Raw genomic sequence first — 20,989 nt, 5'->3', positions numbered from 1 at the left:
CTGACCCAAAGTGGAAAAGCACAAAGACTGCACCCAACCCGATCAGTCCTCTGACATGCCCGGTACAGAGTGCTGCCACTGGTGGTCCTGGGTCTCCACTGCACGAGAAGGCCAGCGGCTCTGTCACACTCCTCCCACCCCCGCCTCAAGCGAACCATGAGGTGCGGCGGAAAGGAGCAGGCCCCCAAGGCAGAAGATGCCCAACACATGTAAGGAGCTTACTGTGGCCCGTACCTGCATCTTCAAACCCCCTGCCACTTGCAGGGTCTAAGAGACTGCCGGTCCCACTGCGGGGGAGTCACACAGTTAGAAAAAAGAGAAGAAAAGGAATGGATGCTCAGCACACCACAGCCCAGGCGCAGACCTCAAGACAACAGGAGCCATCCTACCTCACTGGCGCAGTGTGTGCCTCCGTCTGCTTCCTAAGCACCCTCCCGCACTGTGCCTGCCTGAACTCCTGGGGCACCAGCAAAGTCAGTGTAGGTGCAGCGGCACCCACCTACTGGGTTGGGACACCCCGCCACAGCAGCACAGCCCAGCACCAGTGCCTCTATCAGCGGAGGCCCACAGCCCCTGGATAGACTATTGGGGCCGGTAAACTGAAACGCTGCCCTGCCATCTAGTGGTCACTAGTGGTACTGAGCCCACACAAAAGAAAGAAATAATCCCCGATGCCTGCACTATCTCCATCACAGATGAACCGAGGTGGCAGCCACGTTCCCCACCACTGACTGAGCACCACCCACCTGCCCCACTCTGTTTCCACTTCAGCGCAGAGCCCGTAAAAGGCCAGAGGGGCACCAGACATAATGCACCTGTAGATCCCTCACTGCTGCACCAACCTGCGAGAGGCAACAGCTGCAGTGATTCCTGGTGACTGGCACTCTGCACCAGCTTCAGGGGTGCTCTCACAGTAAATGCCTTCCTGCCCCAACACTTCACACCAGGTCTAAGAGGCGATCGAGACAGCAGAGAGAGAGATAGAGTGCTGCCCCGGTAAAAAGGGTGCCTCAGAACAAAGAATGAACAGAATCCCAGCACTGCTCCACAGGAAGAGAAAGCCTGCCTGCTCAAGCCCAAGTGCTGAGATAGACTGCACCAGCCACTGCAAGACGTACCCTCAGGGAGGAATGCTCGGAGAGTGGCCCTCTGCACCCTGCAAGTGAGAGCAAACACGGACACCCTCAGAGACAGCAAAGTCTTAAGGTAGCTGACACACGTTGAGACACAATGAACACTGGTCCAAATGTGCACCACCGGTGGCTGTTTGACTCTACCTCAAGTAGAGACAATGCGACACACGCCCTACTAACAAGAGTGGATGACCAGCGAGAACAGCAACGTCTCAAGGGAATAGTCCTCACTGACAGCGCAAGCTAAGACTGGTGCAGAGCGCGCACCACATGTATCTGCCCAAACTCCACTGTGGGAGAAGAGATCACATCACTTGCTCAAGGAGAAGGAGTGCACTTGCCCGGAAGCGCTGATGCCAAGCCAGGGTTCAGGCTCCCTAAAGTGGGTAGGGTGCAGACACGCGGAGGGCCTTGCTTCCAGGTTTGGGGGTTGGTTTCTAAGTTTCACAAGTGATCAGCAACAAGTTATATTTATGAATTGTGATTTGTCGGAGAATGATCTTCAATGCAATTATGTATTTATAATTTCTTGTAAGAGATTATTTTGCTAAAGTGTAAATATCTGACAGCAAGGGCAGGCGCCAAGGAGATAGAGACATCTCCACAAAAAAGTACTGCTGAACGCAGCACCGAGAACAAATATATCTCTACTGCAACATCAAAGCCCTGCAGTGGGCTGAAGACAACACAGAAGTGTCCTCCCTTGCACTGCCTCCAGATGGAGTCGGAAGTGACCCTCGACAGGCAAGAGAGGAGTCGCGCACTCCACGTGGCAGGCCGCCACAGCAACATGCGCTCCAGCAACCAGCGATACGAGACCAGACGTCACGTCGCCCAGCACGCAAGGAGCGTGCCGGAGCAAAGGTAGAAGCCAGCACCATGACAGTGCCACCTCGAGGTCCAAGCGCAATGCCCTCGAAGAAAGAAGAGAGTGACAGCCCTGTCAACCTGTAAACCGGATGAACATAGCTGGGCTGAATGGACCAATAGAGGGAGAAGTCTGAGGGCTCACACAGCAAACCAAGAGCACACCCTGATACACCAGACAGCCACCAAGGCAGACCGACACATCCCTGGATACAGCCTAATGGATGAACCGAGCGTAAGCCACAGCAAGAGCAGACCGCGTCTCATCTCAACGCTTCCCCAGGTGACCGTCCATCCCTGAGCGTCGGCAGTCTAAGTCAATCGGCATCCCTGCTCCTGTCTGCAGAGGCCACGGGTGAAAATCAGCACTGAGTGCCCACCCTCTTACCGCCTCAAGATGGAGTCAGAAGTGGCCCCAAAACAGGCAAGAGAGGATCCGTATACTGTACGTGTCAAGCCACCACCGAAGATCAGCCTCAACAAGGCGGAGACACTTGGCTGCTAAGTCTCTCTTGACATCCAAACTCTCTCAGCAAGTCACCACCACCTGTCTTTCTGACTCACCCCATGGCTGGCAATGGCCATCACACCAGCCATCAGCACATGCGTCAAACACCACTCCCGAGTACCGATGGATTGGAGTCCGACACCGTTGCCACACCAGCCAACTAAAAGAAATCAGAAGCCACCTGTGAACCTGGCCTACACCGGAACAGCAGCAGCAAGTGCAAGTCTTGGCCAAGACTCATCCACCCGTGAGAGTTGTGCGTGCGACTACGTAACGGCTCCTCATCGGTCCTGCAGCTGCCCCAGGTGACACACAAGTGGCCCCCAGCGCAGCTCTCCTTCAGTCCCACAGCAAGCCCCCAGTGGGAGGGCAAGAAGAGACATTGTCCACCGATGAGAAGTTATACACAACCGGATCTGGGACATAGCTAAAGCTGATATATGTCGCTTATTTTTAACATCTTCATTAGTCCCAGCGTCAAAGCCAAATATCACCATTTCTTTTCTGGAGTCAGAGTACACCTAATCTTAAGCGTAATATTAATAAAACGCTCGATATCCGCCAAGAAACCATAAAGGGATGGGCAAGAATAAAACATGTGAATAACATCAGCTGCAAATAGCCCACACCTTGCACAAGAATCTCCCTTTCTACTGCCCCATTTTGAGATTTTTGCCGGTGCATAATATAAATCCAGCATTGCCATATAGCTTTGGGTTCTAAGGGTTCCAGAAACCAACACCTCACTGGCAAGCTCCAGCACTGGTGTTAAGTCGATGCCTGTCTTTCCAAGCTTACCTTCCCATTTAGTGCTTTGGGCCAGCAAATCATCAGGGAGAATAGATAGTAAATACTGATAAAGCATTCCTATTCTGCCTCTTTTTTTAATCAATTCTATAATAGGCAGTTTATCTAACATAGCGGGTGCACCCTTCAGGTATTTATGAAGAAAGCTTTGAGTCTGAAGATATTTAAAGAAATCATGTGATAGCAACTGAAATTTGTCCTTTAAAGAAACATAAGGTAACAATTGCCCATCCCCAACTAAATCCCCTATCACCGGCACTCCCTGCGCTTGCCATCTAAACATTGTTTGATCCTGAAATATACCAGGCAGAAGTCGAGCAGCTTTAAAAGGGGTATATATATTGAGATTGGGGATACATAGATTCCGCCTTATTTTCCGCCAGATGGCAAACATAGCTATAACGACCTTGAATCTAGTTCTTTTATAATAGTTTGGTTCTAGCACCTCCAGCAGGATACCCTTAGCCTCATCACCTAAGCCTATCTCGAAAATAGTCGGACGATTACATAATGGCACCACAGCCTTATCTCCAAGTAGTGGTATTCCCAGCGACTGAGCCATCACTGCCCAGTAGTATAATACTAAATTTGGTACGGACCAGCCACCACGATCCCGGGGAAGGCACATCCACTTAGCTGCCCGGCGAGAGCGCCTATACCCCCACAAGAACCTATAACAAATCCTGTCTGCCGTAATCAAACTACTTTGATATAATTCTAAAGGATTCGTCCTTAATAAATATAAAAACTTCGGGAGTAATAACATTTTAAGGACACTACATCGACCATAGAGGGAAACCGCTCTAATTTAGTATTAACCGCCTCTACCACCGGAAGGATGTTTAGATCCGGAATGGTTTCAACTGTGGCAGTTATTCGGACCCCTAGATATATGGCTTCTGTGACAACTGGAGCATCTGACAATGGCATATCGGGTGTCTGAACTACCTGAGTTTTTGATACATTTAACTTGCACCCTGACACTTCCCCAAATTGCTCAGCCAAAACCTTGAGCGCACTGAATGCAGAAGAAACATCGGATGTTAAGACGACTATATCGTCTGCATATGCTAAGGTACGATACGTAGTATCGCCAGCCCTTATCGGTGCTATGCCCTGGTTGCTCTCTATTTTACTCAGGAATGGATCAATGTGTAGGGCAAACAGCAAGGGTGAGCACGGGCACCGTTGCCGCGTGCCCCTACTTATAGAAAAAGAGCTAGTCTGTTGGCCAGAAATACGAAGTGCAGCTTTTGGGGAAGAATACAACGCCTGAATCGCCTGAACAAATTCAGTGCTAAATCCCTTCCACTGGAGCACGGCCCACAAGAACCCCCAGGAGACCCTGTCGAATGCCTTCTCGATGTCCAAAAGGATCACCCCGAGGGTAGAGGCCGTGACCTGTGCCCAATCTAATAAAGCTATGACACGTCTAACACGATCTGCCGTGTCCCGCCCGGAATAAATCTGTGCTGGCGCAAAGAGACCAAGGGAATGATCACCTGAGCTAGCCTGGCTGCCAACATTTTTGAATAGATTTTAGAATCACTATTTATTGGTGAAATCGGTCGAAAGGATGATGGCAGCAGCTCAGGTTTGCCTTTCTTTTTGAACAAAACTATAATAGTATCCTGCCAAGATTCCGGCACTATACCCTTCTGCGCAGCTCTAAGTACTTTAAGCAAGTCCCGCCGAATCTCACCCAAGAATGTCTTATAAAATTTAAGAGGCACGACATCTGGGCCACGGCCTTAACATTAGCTAAGGACTTCACCGCAAGCTCCACCTCATGCCATTGAATAGGAGCCGACAAAAATTAGCTCTGCTCCTGTGACAGTTTGGGAGTATCAACCCCTAATAAAAAATCCTCTGCTTCTATCTCTGTCTGAGGCCTCAGAATATCCTCCTTATACAGGTTGGTATAGTAGTTTAAGAACACTTCATTTACACCCTCTTGAGTGTCATGCACTACCCCCATTTGATCTTGAATTTTTATGACACGACTCTGTACACTTCGCTGGTGGAGTCTTTTGGCAAGAACCCTGCCAGAATTCTCACCAAACTCATACATCGTTGTGCGATATTGAAGATACTTTGTGGCAAGGTCCTGTCCAAAAGACTTCAAAATTCTGGCTTTTATTATTGCAACCTCCTGTTGACCGGACTCTGTATTATAACCATGCTTAATTTTATGAGTGAGTTCTACTTCCGCATCCCTTAGCTCCTCCATTCGACTCTTAATCTGCTCTTGCTCTGTTTTCCACCTGTATGAGGAAAAGCTTTTAGTTTCTCCACGCAGACCCGCTTTCAAAGTGTCCCAAACTGTCTGATCTGTTGCAGTGCCCCTATTAATATTTAAAAAATCGACTATCCATTTCCTAATGTGAGCACAGTAGGCCTCATCAAATAATAGCTTTCTTTCAAATGTCCACTCACGTGAAGGTTTTCTAATCCACGGCCACAGACATTCTGCTATCAATGCATTATGGTCCAATAGGATTCGGGGAGGAGAAAAAATAGAAGAGACCGCTGCCACCTGCTCTGAGAGAAAAACATAATCTAACCTAACGTAAACTGTGAGGGGCCGAGTAGTATGTGTATCCATCATCCAATTTATTTTGCAAAAACCATAAATATATAGCCCCATGCTCTTGAATTAAATTCTGAAGCGCTTTAAACACTATTGGCTTCCTACCAACATAATTAGCATCCTTTGCAAGATTAAAATCACTTGCTATGTTAATGTTCATGTCCCCACATAAAAGGAGTGGGCTAGGCCAAGTGGCTAGTTCAACATTTAGAAGCTTAACCACCTCAGGATCATCGATGTTAGAGCCATAGACAGTACATACCGTTAATAACCCACCGCCAATTAATAATTCAGCAATGGCCCACCTCCCCATTCGATCTTCCCGGACCCTTTACAGGCCCCTACTCCCCACTTCATAAGAATAGCCACTCCTCTTATCATTGCGGACTGTTTAGAGCATACTATAAGGTCAAACCCCGGTAGCTTCAGAGAATCCCGCCTCCCCCAAGGTATGTGCGTCTCCTGTATGCATAAAATGTCAAGTTTGTACAATTTTAGAAAGTAGGACCAACTTCTTAGCATCATTGAGACCACATACATTTCAAGTGCCTATAACAAGTTTATCCTGCCCCATCTAAACAATCCAAACTCCACCTACTTTGTGACTTTCCCAATTTTTCCAATGCATCAAAAATAAACATATAATCATTTTGATCAAACTTCATTGCCATTTCTGCAGAGACTTTCATAATCCTACTTAACCTTGTCCCTACCTCACCCCCTAACACCAGCCCCCCTACCCCTACCCACCAACCCAAACAACCCCACCCCCCCTTCACCACCCCATCCCTTACAACACCCCTATGTGGCAACAGGACTGATGTCTTTGTGATGGGAAGAGCTGGTGACCAACTCCCACACAGGTTCCTTCACCCCATCAAAGCAAAAAAGGGAAAAGAGAGGGAGGGCTAAGGACAAGAGCACTAGTTAAAAAAAAAAGATTTGACAGCAAGAGAAGAGAAAAAACAAACAAAAAAAGAACCATGAAGGTCATTACTCCAATCATCCTACTAGCGCTTGCCCAGTCACCCTCCCGCTCTACCTAAAAAAAAATTAAGCACCCCAAGGCGGCCACTCCCAATTCCACTACAGAAATGATATTGTAGAAAGGAATTCCTTAGCCTGTATCTCAGATGAAAAAATGTTTGTCTGCCCTTGCCGAATAACTTTTAACTTAGAAGGGAAAAGCAAAAAAGCCTGTGCCCCTTTCGCCTGAAAGGGGGCGATCAGCTGGCGGAGCTGCCACCTCTGCTCCACTGTCGCTGGGCAAAATTCCGGCCGAACAAAAAAATCACAGCCCTTACCGCGCCTTTTCCTATCCGGCCTTGCTAAATCATATAGCTTTTCCCTCGCTAAAAAGTTATTGAGACAAATCAGGATTGCACGGGGCTTATCCCCAGTCTTTTGCCGCTCTTTGAAAGGAAATCAATGAGCACGAAGGACTTCCAACTGCCAGTCCCACTGTAGGATTTCCGGAAATGCCTCTCGGAAAAGCTCCACCACGAGTTGTCTCAAGTCTTCCCCTTCACAGCCTTCTGGAACCCCTAAAATCCTAAGATTATTTCTTCTCGCTCTGTTTTCCAGGTCAGTTAATGTCCATAGTATGTCCTCTTTCTGTGCCCCAATCAAATCAGTTACACTCTTCTGCGCAGCAACAGCATCTTCGAGGTTGCAAATCCTTTCCTCTGCTTCCCCGATTCTAGCTGCTATTTCCGTGCATGTTTTTGCAACTCTCCGGATGGAGTTCTGGACTCTATGGCAGACCCCTTGAGTGCGGACATTCTCTTGGCGCGACTCCTCCCGATGCTCAATAATCGATTGATAAATAAGCGTAAGCGTGATCTCAGAGGGTGGTAAATCAGATTCTTGAATCTATGTTGCGGTTACTGCCACTAACCTGCCACCCCCTGGGTCACAACCATCGATTAGGGAATTATCCATGAATGAGAGTCCGCGCATCTCTGAGTCCTCTCTCGCAGGACCCCGAGTTTTCTACCCGTTCCCTTTTCAAACTGTCCGGGGATGCCGGGGAACCAGCCCACCACTCAAGATATCATTCTGACGCCAATCCCCATTGTCACTACCATCATCCGTCCAATCAGGATCGAGCTCATCCTCATTCAGAGATGACCCAGTGTGCTCTGAGAGAGAAAAAATGTTTTCGCCTTCAAGCTCCTTGCAAAGCTGGTTAGCAATGTCAGCACCCTGACTAGTAATATCACTTAATTTATCCACAAGTGTACTGGCTACAGGCATGTATACCAAGCCTGGCACTTCATTTCCTGACTGGACTGCGTTTCCCAGAATGCAATTCACTGAGTTGCTTAAGTTGGTAGTGGAATCCTCTCTTTGAGGGCTTTGCGCCAAGCTATCTACCAAGGTCCCCTGTCCAAGCATCACAGACATCTTCACAACTTTATCCTGTAAGGGGGGGGCCACTGCCATCATTGCCATCACATGCAGACACAGGAATCAGAATTGCCGGTGCCCCCCCCTGTCTCCACCTCAGTAGCCTTCAACAAGCCCTCAGGAGCTTGGTTAGCTACAACAGGATTTTTTGACTTAGCGTTTACCTGATTAAATAAGACAGGTACTGTCTTTGCACTTCCTTTCAAATTAGTGCCATTGCGAGCCGATCCTGCTGTTTTTTCGCTGCTCCGGTCTCCCTTCGTGATGCTCCCTGAATCACTCCCTGCCTCTCGGCCGTTCAAGGATGCTGTGGCCGCAGCTGCCGCCGAACTCGCTCTCGCCGCTAATGCAGCTTTGGAAATGACCTTTAGCGCCATGCTGCAGCCGTCGACGTGAAAACACTGGAGAGTCTAAACCACACACTACGTAGTGGGGCGAAACAGCCGATGTCCGCTGCTGGAACCAGAGCTCGGTAAACAGGTAATTAATCTGAGCATGTCAGTCGATATTTAGAAGCCATATTCTCCCCCAGAACTTCTCCTTCTTTTTTAGCGAAAAGCAGTAGATGGAGAAACTGCCTGGGATGCTATCCACAACTCGGGTGAGGTCTCCGTGCGAGAGAACGCCAGCTCACACAGCCGACCATGCGGCCGCCATCTTGCCCATGCAAATGAAAGCCGGGCCGAGTTAGATTAAAAGGAGGTAATACAATTCTCCATGAAGAAGCCCCTTCTCAGACACCTTCATTTCACTCATTATGCCTACTCCCAACCAGGGTTGGAAATTTATTCCCACACAAACATATCTGTGTGCACAGGTTTTTACAATAGTGAAATGTGCTTCATTGAATTAAAACGAAAAACAGGTTTAAATTGTAATAAATCCAATTTAAACATCTAAATCAGGTTTAAAGCACAAATATCTATGTGAATGAGTCCCCAGAGTGCAGTTTGTTCTATTTTGCGTTATGTTTCTTAACAAATCGCTGGCATCAAAACCGCAATTAGAGGTGAAAAACTTTTGTGCTCAAGAAATTTACTGCATAAATAAATCTTTCAACCTAAAATTGTAAGGATAGCTAGAATGAAATGCTACTTTGTCTGAATTGCTACATCTATAGAGCCCTGTTGATTAAGACTGGACTATTAGTAGGTGTGACTTACTCTTAACGGTAAAATTACTGTCTACTTATGTCTGGTTTTTTTTTAAAAATACCAAACTTTTTTGTCTTTTTCCCGATTGCCCCATATTAATGAATTTTCACTGCTTAAATGTGTTGTTTACATCCTGAAATGGTTATCAACTCTCTTAAGGAATTTTTCTTTGCGTTGAAAAAAAAAATATCTATACATATATATATATATATAATTAATTTTCTTTTAAAGTCAAAAGCTCAGAACATAAGTAATCAAAGCAGTGCAAAAAAAGATGGCCGCCTGGTAGGGAGCTCCTGTGAGGAGCTCCCAGTGCTGGGGATCCCACTCGGGCATTATCCCTGTTAGCACCTACCAGCACGACGGAACGAAAGGAGAAAGAAGAACGGAACGAAAGAGTAACTGGATCGAGTAACTGGATTGACTAATGACCCCTGAAATGCCCCGATCGGACTCGACTCTGACACCCTCATCGCTAACGTGGTGCTGCTGAGCCGACACCGCGGACCACCCTGACACCAGCTCTGCACTGATCCAAGGCGGCATAAGAGCGGCGCTTCAAAAGGGGCGGCTGAAACTCCAGGAGCCTGTTCCAGACAGCTCGTCGACTTCGGAGGGCTGGAAGTGGTCCCCCGCTACAAGGCGGAGGAAGGCACTGGAGCTCGGTTGAAACTCCAGGAGCCTGTTCCAGACAGCTCGACGACTCCGGAGGGCTGGAAGTGGTCCCCGCTACAAGGCGGAGGAAGGCACTGGAGCTCGGTTGCTGATCCATCCCTAGAAGCCCAAAGGCACACACGGCTGAATCGGCGGGCACCCTCGGCAGCATAGGATCGGTGACGCTGAGGAAGGGGGTTGGCGCTGACTGAGCCGGCGCGGGTGAACAAGCGCTCCCCCCTCCAAGGATTCCCTCAGAACGGAGCGGTCGGCGTCTGGAGCGGCTCCGGTGTGCCCTGTGGTGTGTCTTCAGTAGCGATTCGACGGGAGGCCTCCCACCTCCCCCTCCCCCCCCCGCCGTCCAGTGGTTCGGTGAGTACGGAACGGGGGCATCTGGAACGGCTCAGGTTTGGGGCAGCATTTTGGTGGGAGGCTTGCCGGTATGCCCTGTTTACCGGTGTGTTGGGGGCAACCACTGCGCAACTTGGGAGAAGCCTGATGTGAGCAGCAGCGTCAGCGTCAGTGGTGTCTTGTAAGGTAACTGCACGCAGAGCTATTTACCAAAATACCCATGCAGGTCTTTTCACTCTCTGCCTGGAATACAGCACACAAAACTACTTGAACAGCTTCAGGGGCGACTCGAAGGGCAACTACTCGCAATCCCATCATCTTAAACACTCATGCAAGTTTTTTTACGCTTTGCCCGGACTTCTATACTGATTTCTTTGTGACTGGTATTTTCGCGGGCTTTTTCACTCTCCATTGGCTAATCTGGCTGGGGCCATAAAGCTGGAACCATAAATCGCCCCCCTGCCCACCATGAAGCTACATACCAACGCGGCCAGGGAGCAGCAAAACTGAGATAAGCCACCATCTAGCAGCATAGAAGCTGAACTCTGCTCTCCCCCTCAATCAACATGGAAGATGGACTAACTCGACATTCCCAGAGTAGAAAGGGAAACCAAACTCTGTAATCCCCACATTTTGGCTGCCATCTTAGACTGGTCTCTCTCTCTCTCTCTCTCTTTGTCGGCCATCCTGGACTAGTCTTTCTCACTACTTGAACACACCCTAAGAAAGCCTCATTAGGCTAATATTAATTAGCGAATGTCTGCTATTATTGCAGTATCATACCTCCAATTGCTTTTAATGCACCGATAGTTAGCTCATACAGCATCCTAAGAAATGGCCTTTTTAGACTACTCCTTTTATTGCAGTATTATATTTTTACTTGTTTATAATGCACCGATCGTTAGCTCATATAGCACCCTAAGAAATGACCTCTTTAGACTATTAGCAACTAGCGAATGTATGCCTTTTATTGCAGTATTATACTTCTACTTGTCTTTAATGCACCGATCGTTAGATCATATTGCACCCTATGCATGATTTACTTGATTGTACTGTTTGCTCCTTCCGATTTATTTGTCTGACGATGTATTGTTTGCTCATCTGATTTACCCGTCTGACTATGCTCCCTCATGTACTCCTTCTATGTAAAGCGCTCTGATATCCGCAAGGATCTTGTCCGCGCTATATAAAACTTCCTAAATAAATAAATAAATAAATAAATTGCTCTAGATGAAGCACCACAGTTACCTAAGTATTTGAGCCACCAAACTGAGGTATTCGTGATGCAGAAAACCTGTTTAGATGTCCCTTTATTGTTGATTGTACCATAAAGGTTCATACAGTGCCTTCATTATCTTTTCAACTAACAACAAAGCATGTATTTGTACATCATTTTAACCTTATAACGGAATTATTTTGAAGTTACCCCTGCCCTCCTGGAAAACGTTTGCAATTTCTACAAATATAAATGCTTTGCTTGACATTAATGAGTGATGCAGGAAATAGAAAACATTTCCTTCCATATTTGCAATAAAAACATTCCAGAAGAATTCTGTAATGGTCAGTGCATATTTCTATGCACAGTGCTCTTTTCACATCATTCTGGCTACATTGATATACGTCTTTTTGCTCACTGAACTCATGGACATCCTGAACGCACCCATGTTCTCCACCAGTTTTCACCTCTTTGTCCAGGTGTTCCAAACCTAAAAACTGTGTATAATTAATTTAAGAAGAGGGAGGCTACTTTATGACCAGTAAGAGCTATGAAGGGCTCCATGTCAAACCTAGAATCCAACATACAGAGGCTCAGAATTTCAATCCGACATCAAATTGCTTTCTCTTTGACCTGCATTTAATTCCTATACCGAGGGAAATAATTCTGAATTATTTAAGAACCTAATTAGTATATTCTAACTGCAATTCTTGGGTGAAGTGATTGAGAGTGAGTTTGGATATACATTAGAAAATGTTCGTTGGGAGATATTTATGTATAGTTGAGATGTTGACAACCTATCTCATTGAAACTGTTGCAAACTATGTTTTTGCAGTCTAGTGGTGTCTTTTGGAAGTCAGTGAATATCCTGTCCATCTATCTACTGGTTCCCACTTTCTTTACATGTGCCTGTCGTTCAGAAGCACCTTTGTGGCAGGCCACCTGTCACAGACCTGCCAGTTCCATGGCTTCAGAGGCCTTGCACTATGAACAGCATTGCTGTCAGTGCTGTTATTTCCTGCCCAGACTGGTTTGGTTGACTCTGGAAGAAAAAGTAATTAGAAGCTCTAACGAGCTGCGTGAAATATTAATTGCTTCAGGAAAATTGTTTTTATTTTATCCCCAAACATAACCCAACCTTGGGGATTTGTTTTTGGAAAACAAAAACAAATGCATCCAGCCCTCCATCGTGTCCTTCCATGGCAACCCTGCAACATTAAGTAGTTGTACCGAAAATTCTACTCATGTGAAGCAAACTCAAATTAGGCAGGTGGGCCTTAGATGGGGTTGGCCCTGGGAGTGCCTCCACCACTCCAAAATTATGGTTGGTGCCTCACGATATTCCAAACTAGCCGCAATGTTTTGATTCTCTACCTCTATCCCTGCTGTTATTGTGGTTAGTGCAAATGGCCACCCCATCGTTGAATCTATTGAAAGGGGTGTACTGCTGTAAAATTGTACATAGATATCATGGAGATCGCCTGCTAGTAGCGGGGGTTACTGGATGCATTAAAACTATATTATTCATTATATCAGTTATACAAAGAAACCTCGTTGTTTTCGTCTTCTGTCTGATTACACTACGTAAGTGTTTTCCTACACACCACTACTGCATGTTCATTTTTAGGTCTCGCCTGTCGATGCGCATGCGCATTGAGCTTGCAAGACTATGGGGGCTTATCCACTCTTTATCCAACTTGCAAGGAATCGTGGCGATTCCTTGCAGTGCACGAGAAATTGAAGCTCAATGCGCATGCGCAATGAGCTTCAAAGCGCGTGCACAAGCCCCCAGCCGCCTGCATTGCCTGCTCTCTCTGTCACAGCCTCCCCCAGCTCCGCCTCCTCACTTTTTGATTGCACGGCCGTTAGGCCGTGCCTCCCCTACTCTACTCCCCCCTCCTTCTCCACTCCCCCTCACGAGTGTCACGACGCACCTCCGGATCCGCCCCCTCCCCATTTTCTCTGCCTGCCATGTCGCGTCGCATTTCTCCTCCCCCCTCCCCCCAGCCGCCTGCCTTGCCTACTCTCCCGCCCCCTCACTTCTTGATTGCACGGCCGCTAGGCCGTGCCTCCCCTACTCTCCTCCTCCTACTCTCCTCCCCCCTCCCCTTATCTGGCCTTCCCTCCGTCTGTTCCCTCTCCCCGCTCCGCCCCCTCCCCTGCCCGCAGTCTGTTCGAGACATCTTCGGAAGCACGAAATGCCCTATTGCAATGTAGCGTTTGCCTTTTGAAGAACATGTTATTTAGAAGAAACGGCTATATAGTTCCCAGAAGCTCAACAACGAGAAAGTAAAGTGGTTTCTGGGTAAACTGCTTTTCGCGGTGATTTGGGGACAATGAGGGGAGCCGAGCACTGTGTAAAGATGGCACCATAATTTGCTTAAATCCTGCTGATCGTGTTGAATCGATACCCAGTGTGGCTTCAAGGTATTAAAATATTCGGTCACTCGCTTTTGGGGGGACCTAAGGCTTCTGAAGGTCCAAGGCCCCAGAGATGTTTGTTAGACATGCGGAAAGCCAAGATCTGTACTTCAGGGCGTATTTCCAAGCCTCCTGCCCTCCGATGCCTCACTTTTAATATGGAAAAAGTGGCGCCAGAGGCTTGTAAATCAGCCCCTTCTTTTGCACTCGGGGCTCTGGGCGCAAGAAACGATTTGTCATTAACACAAACACAGTTAGAACCCCAGCCCTCTTCTTACAGCCCCCTTAACTTGATACCCCCTTGCTGACTTATGTTTATATTTCTCACCGGGTCTAGGCTGCTGGAATAAAAGCAGCGCACCTATTATTCTGTTGGGCAGTGAGAAAGCTCCCTTCACCTCGGAGTTACCTCACAGGTTGTACCTGTAGCACGTGGTGGTAAAGACTGACTACGAGGGCCGACCGGAGCAGGGGTCAGAGCTCACCTTTTACTGAGAACTTGAACTACATGTATTTCATAATCAGTCTCCAGCACCAGATGCGCTCCGCTGCCCGGGGGTGTCTTCAGGTGTGGGTGCGCGGGCACTGTTGTGCTCAGGACAACACGTGCTGCAGACAGTGCAAAGCCAGCCATGGACCCTATGTGGGGAATCAACAAACATGCACCCGCCACGGAAGCCCCTTCTCTGCTGCACGACCTGGCATTCGGACCCGGTGCTCCCCGCGGGTGCACGTGCCGGCTGCGCGTGCCCGCGGGCACTAGCATTTACATTTCTGAGTGCGCAGCCTGGCGACTAACAGCAACTCGTCCCCCGAACCGGCGCACATAAGGCCAAGGACAGTGGGCAGTTAGGGACAGACATACTTCCAAAGCACAGGAGCAGTGACTGTCACAGACAGAATGGCGCCTCGAAGCCCGAGGTCAGGTGACTAGTAGCAGAACTCTGCAATGATGCGTTGTGAGGCGTGAACACAGGTTTAATCTGTGCATTTTTTTACTCAAAGCCCCACTTTTATATGGAAAAGCAAAACCCTATGTCCCTCATTGCAAGCAGAGTCTCAGCACCGGAGACGCTACTCACACATGAAATGGGGCCAACGGGATAGTCCGGTCATGCTCCGTCCGAGGAGCGCATTTCTACGAGATTTCTTTTATACTGAATCCGGTCTGCTTCAATGAGATGGACAAAGTAGCGCCTGGTCAAAAAAATCCGAGCTACGCTATAGCGTATCACAAATGAGTTCATAATGTAGTGCCACACAACATCTTGTCACTGTCAGCGTTTCACGGAAAGCCCTCCAAAGTCTCAAAAAAGCCCTGACACTGTAGCCCAGACAAAAATAACTTTTGCCGGTATACAATTATATAAGAGGTGTGGTCACTTTGCCATCTGGTAGAAGCGCGTGGCTTACAACAAGTGTTGACAGCACAGAGACTCTTATATGAAAGCGTGATTCCTATAGCATCTCACAGAGGTGTGCGAAAATTATAGCGCCTCACCCACATCTTTTATGACAGTTTAGAGTCTCATAAAAAGACGTCTCTACAATACCTCACATGAGCGCGAGGTCAATACAGCGCCTCACTAGAAAGTGTTGATAGCGCCTCACTAGAAAGTGTTGATAGCAGAGTGGCATAAACGCCGTGACCACTATAGCATCTAACATAAGTACGTGGGAACTATAGTTTAAAAAAAAATTGCATCGACTCTAGCGTCTAAACAACGTGTTCACTGTAATGTCTCACAAAATAACCTTTTACACAATTACATCTCACAAAAAAGAGTGATCGCGGCAGCGTAAGAACAAACACATGTAATACAAGGATGGACTGTATAGCGTCTTACAAAAAACCGTTAACATGTCAGTTTATCCAAAAAGCATGGTTGCTATAGTGTCTCACCAAAAATCGAGGACATTACAGTATGTCACAACAAATTGTGCGCTATAGCGCCTAAAAACACAGAGCTATATTTGAATGTGTAAAGAAATTCGCAAATAATGTAATTTAAAAGACACAAATGGTAGGCAAAATAACACAATTGGCGTGTTATCTTGTAACTGGGGTGGTTTTTTTCGAAGTAATGCAAGACATATGCGTATTCCTTCGGGTCAGTTAAGGTACCCTTCTCTGATGTGCATTTTTCGCGCCTTTTCCTCTCTCACTTCGTCTTAATTCATTGCGTTTCCTCTTTTGAATATATTTAAATATATTTTTCTTATTTCACGCATGGTACCTTGATGAAGCTTTTTTTCAGGGAATTGTGTTCATAGTTGGGGTTTCTGGGTGAACCCCAACTCACCCTCACTCACCCTCAACCCCTCACCCTCAACATCAACCCCTCACTCACCCTCACCCACCCTCACCCTCACTCACCCTCACTCTCACTCACCCTCAGCCCCTCACCCTCACTCACCCTCAACCCCTCACTCACCCTCACTCACCCTCACCCACCCTCACCCTCACTCACCCTCAACCCCTCACCCTCACACAGTGCAATAGGTTTTGGAGCATTTGAGTTAGAGCTTTTAGAAATGTTTATGGCTTTTTTTTTTGTAATTCTTTAGCATTGGCTACAGGAAACAAAAATGCTAAAGATTTACAAAAAAAAACCATAAACAATTCTAAAAGCACTAACTCTAATGCTGCGAGACCTATTGCATTTCCAATGCTTGTTAAACATTCACACCTATGCATTTATCACCTGATGTTCTGTTCACCTTAGCGATATGTTTACTTGCAAATTGACTGCCTGCTGATAAATTATATTGGAACATTTTGTTTCATATAAACTTTTAGTAGCATAATGTATTATGCAGTATCCTGAGAATTCATCAGTATGTATTCAACTAACGTGCTCCCCTTTATCTTTTCCCCTAGTGTCTCCAGAGGAGGGCCAATATTCCAGACCCCGAGGATTGCAATTGGAAACCAACTACAAGCAGGGATTTTCACAGACAGTGCTGGAAGTGGACAAGGTGCTAGACTTATTGTCACATGTGAAGGGCACAACGCCCCCAGCAACATTGCTGAAAAGCAGCAGAAGTTTACATTGGCAGTTGGGGGCGAGGTTTTACAGCCCCTCCCGAATGGAGACAAAGTCAATCATAGGGCAGGAGTCTCTTTTTGTTTTTCTAAAAAAGCCCAGTTGAAGCTAGAGTCATCTGCATCTGTATTCAATGAGAGCTTGGAAGAAACATCCGATGGAAAAGCACCACAGAGCTTGAAAGAAAAGCATGCCGCTGACAACTCCCGATCTCAAGCACTTTTGGTTGATGAACCAGCAAAAAAGCATGATAACGTACCACTCACACCTGAAGTCCAAGTTGGCAGCACTGTGCCAATCAAAATCCCAGCAGACATGAAGGATATCTCCGGTGAGAAGGACTATTTGAACAAAACACCAGAACTAGCTTTGGGCCATCAGATCCCAAACCTCAAAGCCAAAATGCATCTTTCAGATGTTAATGGATTTGGCTCTGCAGAAGATGCTGACAATGCAAATGGAGCAAAAGTGTCTGGATGGTCTTTGGAGACCAATGAACCTCTGCAGTGCCAAACTAGGGTTTTTCAAAATCAACAGATCGGCGGCAACAAGCACAGCTATACATTGCTAATGGAAAATTCAGATGAGAGCTCAAAGGAAAAGCCAACTACAGAAGGACAGGAAACAGAGATGGAATGTGGTGCCAATAGTCTGAAAACAGCCACAGATCTTAGAAGTGAGGAATCAGTAAGCAAAAACGAGGACACTCCTATGAACGATTCAACGATGAATGGAGTAAGTCCAAACGCATTGCCATTCCTCAATGTTATAAGCAAAGATGGCAACACAGTCTTTCAGTGGCCCACAGAGCTAGTCCTCTTCACAAAAACCCAGCCTTCCATTTCCTACAGCTGCAATCCATTGTATTTTGATTTTAAACAGTCTCAAAAGAGTGCAGGTGAGAAAGACAGTGGAAGTGGTAATGATCATTGTGATGGATCCTTCCAAGTTAAGACGTTAATCGGTAGTGAAGCCTCAGGATTATTTCAAGATGAGCACATTTCATCTGAGCAAGATGATCAATCAACGCAACCAAAGACAAAATGTTTCTCAAACAGGTTGTCTCCGCAGAACTTCGAACAGAACATAAACGATAATCAAGGGGGTAGGACTGAAAATGTGCAAACTTTGAGTGAGGACACACCTGCATTATGCCCGAATTTCAAATTTTCTGAAAAATGTGACTTTGAAGCAATACATTCCCGTAAAAGGAAGCGAAAACACATGTTAAGTGACTTGTTTTCAATTGAATGCGTGAATGACCAAATTCCCCTCCATCTCTCAAGCAAGTCAATGAAAAAACCTAAAACGGGCAGCTGTACCATCTGCAAATCAGAAGGTGAGAATAGATCCCCATGCCGGTGCACACCTACACAAAAACAGTTGCAGTGTTTTAGGAATTTAAATGGTGTGCAAAAGGACTGCACCAAAGATTTAATTAGAGTTAATCATAACAGAATCTCAGGGTATGATAGTGATGGATGCTCAATTTCAAAGGACTGGGCTCTCCCCTTTTCTCAGAGGTCACCATCTAGCAGACTCTCTAACTACTCAGAATGCTCCATAATCAGTTCCACCGCCAGGTGCAGCAGCCCCTGCCTAGGCCACGGATCAAGTAAGCTCTGTCCTAGGAGCCATTTCATATGGTGTTGTAAAACAAGACACAACCATTGCGCAGAAGCCCCATGCAAACACAGAAAGCACAGACATATGTTGACTTCTGAGGAAGAAGCCGACCACATTTCTCAAACTAAATGCCACAGAATAAAGAAACACAAAGACAAACAGTGTATTAAAAAACAAAAGCACAAACAGTCTAAAAAGAGTTCGAGGCATAGAAGTTCACACAGCAAACACCGGTCAAAGAGGAGGAAAATAAAGCATCGACTTTCAAAAAGCAAACACCAAGGTAGCAGAGAGCAGAGTTGTGACAGGTCTTACTCCAGACAAAGAAGTAGCTGTGAAAGTTCGAATCATAGAAGATCATATCCCAACATGGCGGATTTTTACTCCAAAGAGAGGGCTTATTGCTTGAAAGCAAACATGGATCTCCCAAATAATTTAGAAAAGGGCAAAACACTACAAAATACATCCATCAACGATTTTTCCCATTCCAGAATTTCTAACAAGTGTCTATCAGAAAATTCAGCAGGAGAACCGTTGCTGGAAGAGAGAGAGTCACTAAATGTATTGCTGCTTGAAGACAAAGAAGAGCTTGATGCAACAAGTACATTGAAAGAAAATTCGGAGGATTGTTCAGTGGAGCTGTGCAACCACTCAGAAGGTGTCTTCACAGTGCAGCTTTCGCCTTCTGTTGAAAGCACATCCGTTTTACCATTGCCTGAGAAAGCATCAGCCGTTGACACATCACGTGTTATAAACTGCGAAGTCGGTGAAATGAAGAGCGCAGAGGAAAACGTGCCAAGTGAAGAGTCACAAGAATATAAAGTGACTATGACTCCGCATACTGATAATGACACATGTCGTTTTACAGACCTAATTCGAATAGGAGGGCAATGTCACACCCTTGACACAGACCTACAGGCAGGCATACAAGAACAATCAAGTCCCTTAATTAGTCAAGTGAAGCCTTTTATGGAAAGCCGTGAACCATTCCCACGTGATTTTCCTTGCATTTTGCCATCTAATAGATATTCAGTTGTGACTGATTCACAGGAGACCAAAGAAGAACAAATCCGACTAGAGCTGCAAGATGTCAACATGAACTCAAGGCCATTGGAAGAGCAGCTAAATTACTTTTATGATGGGTCTATGCAGAACTACAGCGATGGGGAGCACATGTTTGAAGTGTACAGTAAACCAACCTCCCCTTCTCCATCCCAGCAACCTGTACCATTTCCACCTGATGAAATTGACCAATATAGGCTCCTTCAGATGCAAGCACAGCAGCATATGCATTCACAGCTCCTGGCAAAACACCTCAAAGTATTTCCTGTTAATGGACCAACTAGTTTTTCCACAGCCCCAGGTCTCCAACCAATCCCTGTGCAGCAGCAGACTTCCATCACCACAATTCACCACACCCTCCTGCAGCGATGTGCTCTCACGGCGTCTATGCATCCCCACAGTGCTCATTTTCCTCTCACTCATGTTCACCCTCTATCACAATCACACTTCGCCCCCCTTACATTTTCTCATCTGGCGCCAGCTGTTCTTCCGACACACACTACCTTCCTCACTGGTCACCCCCTGCATTTGTTTTCTGCTACCACCATTCAGCCCGGACAACTGACCCTGCAGGCATTGCCGCATGGAGCTCTGATCCCGACTTTGTTTTCTCCACATATTAGCACAGGAGCCTCCCCTGCTATCCATCTCCATCCTTTAATCCACCCGCTCTTCCAAGGGCACGAACTGCAGCTTTCAGCCCCAAGTCAACCCCTCTGATTGGAACCAGAATAAACGAATTGACTCATTAGATCACCTGACAAGCAACCAACCACAACAAGAAAGATGAGAAGAATTGCCAATGGTTAACGTTAAACAAAGCATTTTATGTATTTGTGTGTGGGGACATTACCGTGAATTTCTCACGTGAAAGTGTCTTTTGATTTATCAGAACATTTCAACTTTGTTCTCAATGTTTTTTTCCTATTTGCCAACACCTGACACATGCCATTCAAAACATCATTGACCTTGATTCGGTAGAACTTTGCAGAAACACTTCATTAAAAAGCAAAAAGGAAATTTACATGTGTTTTGTATTGTCAAAGAACAGTTTTGCACATGTCTGGCTGTACAGGTATAACATTAAGACGGGCAGATCATTTTTCTTTGCACATCTATCCCCTTTCAATGTCTCTTTCAGCTG

General features: G+C 46.5%; 1 protein-coding gene across 1 annotated transcript in view; it reads left to right on the top strand.

Annotated features, from left to right (window-relative positions):
- The window catches only part of ZNF804B (zinc finger protein 804B), a 1,016,963-nt gene extending 996,019 nt beyond the window's left edge, over positions 1–20,944 (top strand). The window contains exon 5 of the mRNA XM_078664401.1: positions 16,992–20,944. Coding sequence (XP_078520527.1) covers positions 16,992–20,565 — 3,574 coding nt within the window. The 3' untranslated portion in view covers positions 20,566–20,944. The remainder of the gene's footprint in view (positions 1–16,991) is intronic.
- Positions 20,945–20,989: the final 45 nt, after the last annotated feature.

This window comes from Lissotriton helveticus, chromosome 10 (genome assembly GCF_964261635.1).
Source record: "Lissotriton helveticus chromosome 10, aLisHel1.1, whole genome shotgun sequence".
NCBI lineage: Eukaryota > Metazoa > Chordata > Amphibia > Caudata > Salamandridae > Lissotriton > Lissotriton helveticus.
Note: the sequence above shows the minus strand (reverse complement) of the source record. Positions and strands in the feature narration are given on the sequence as shown.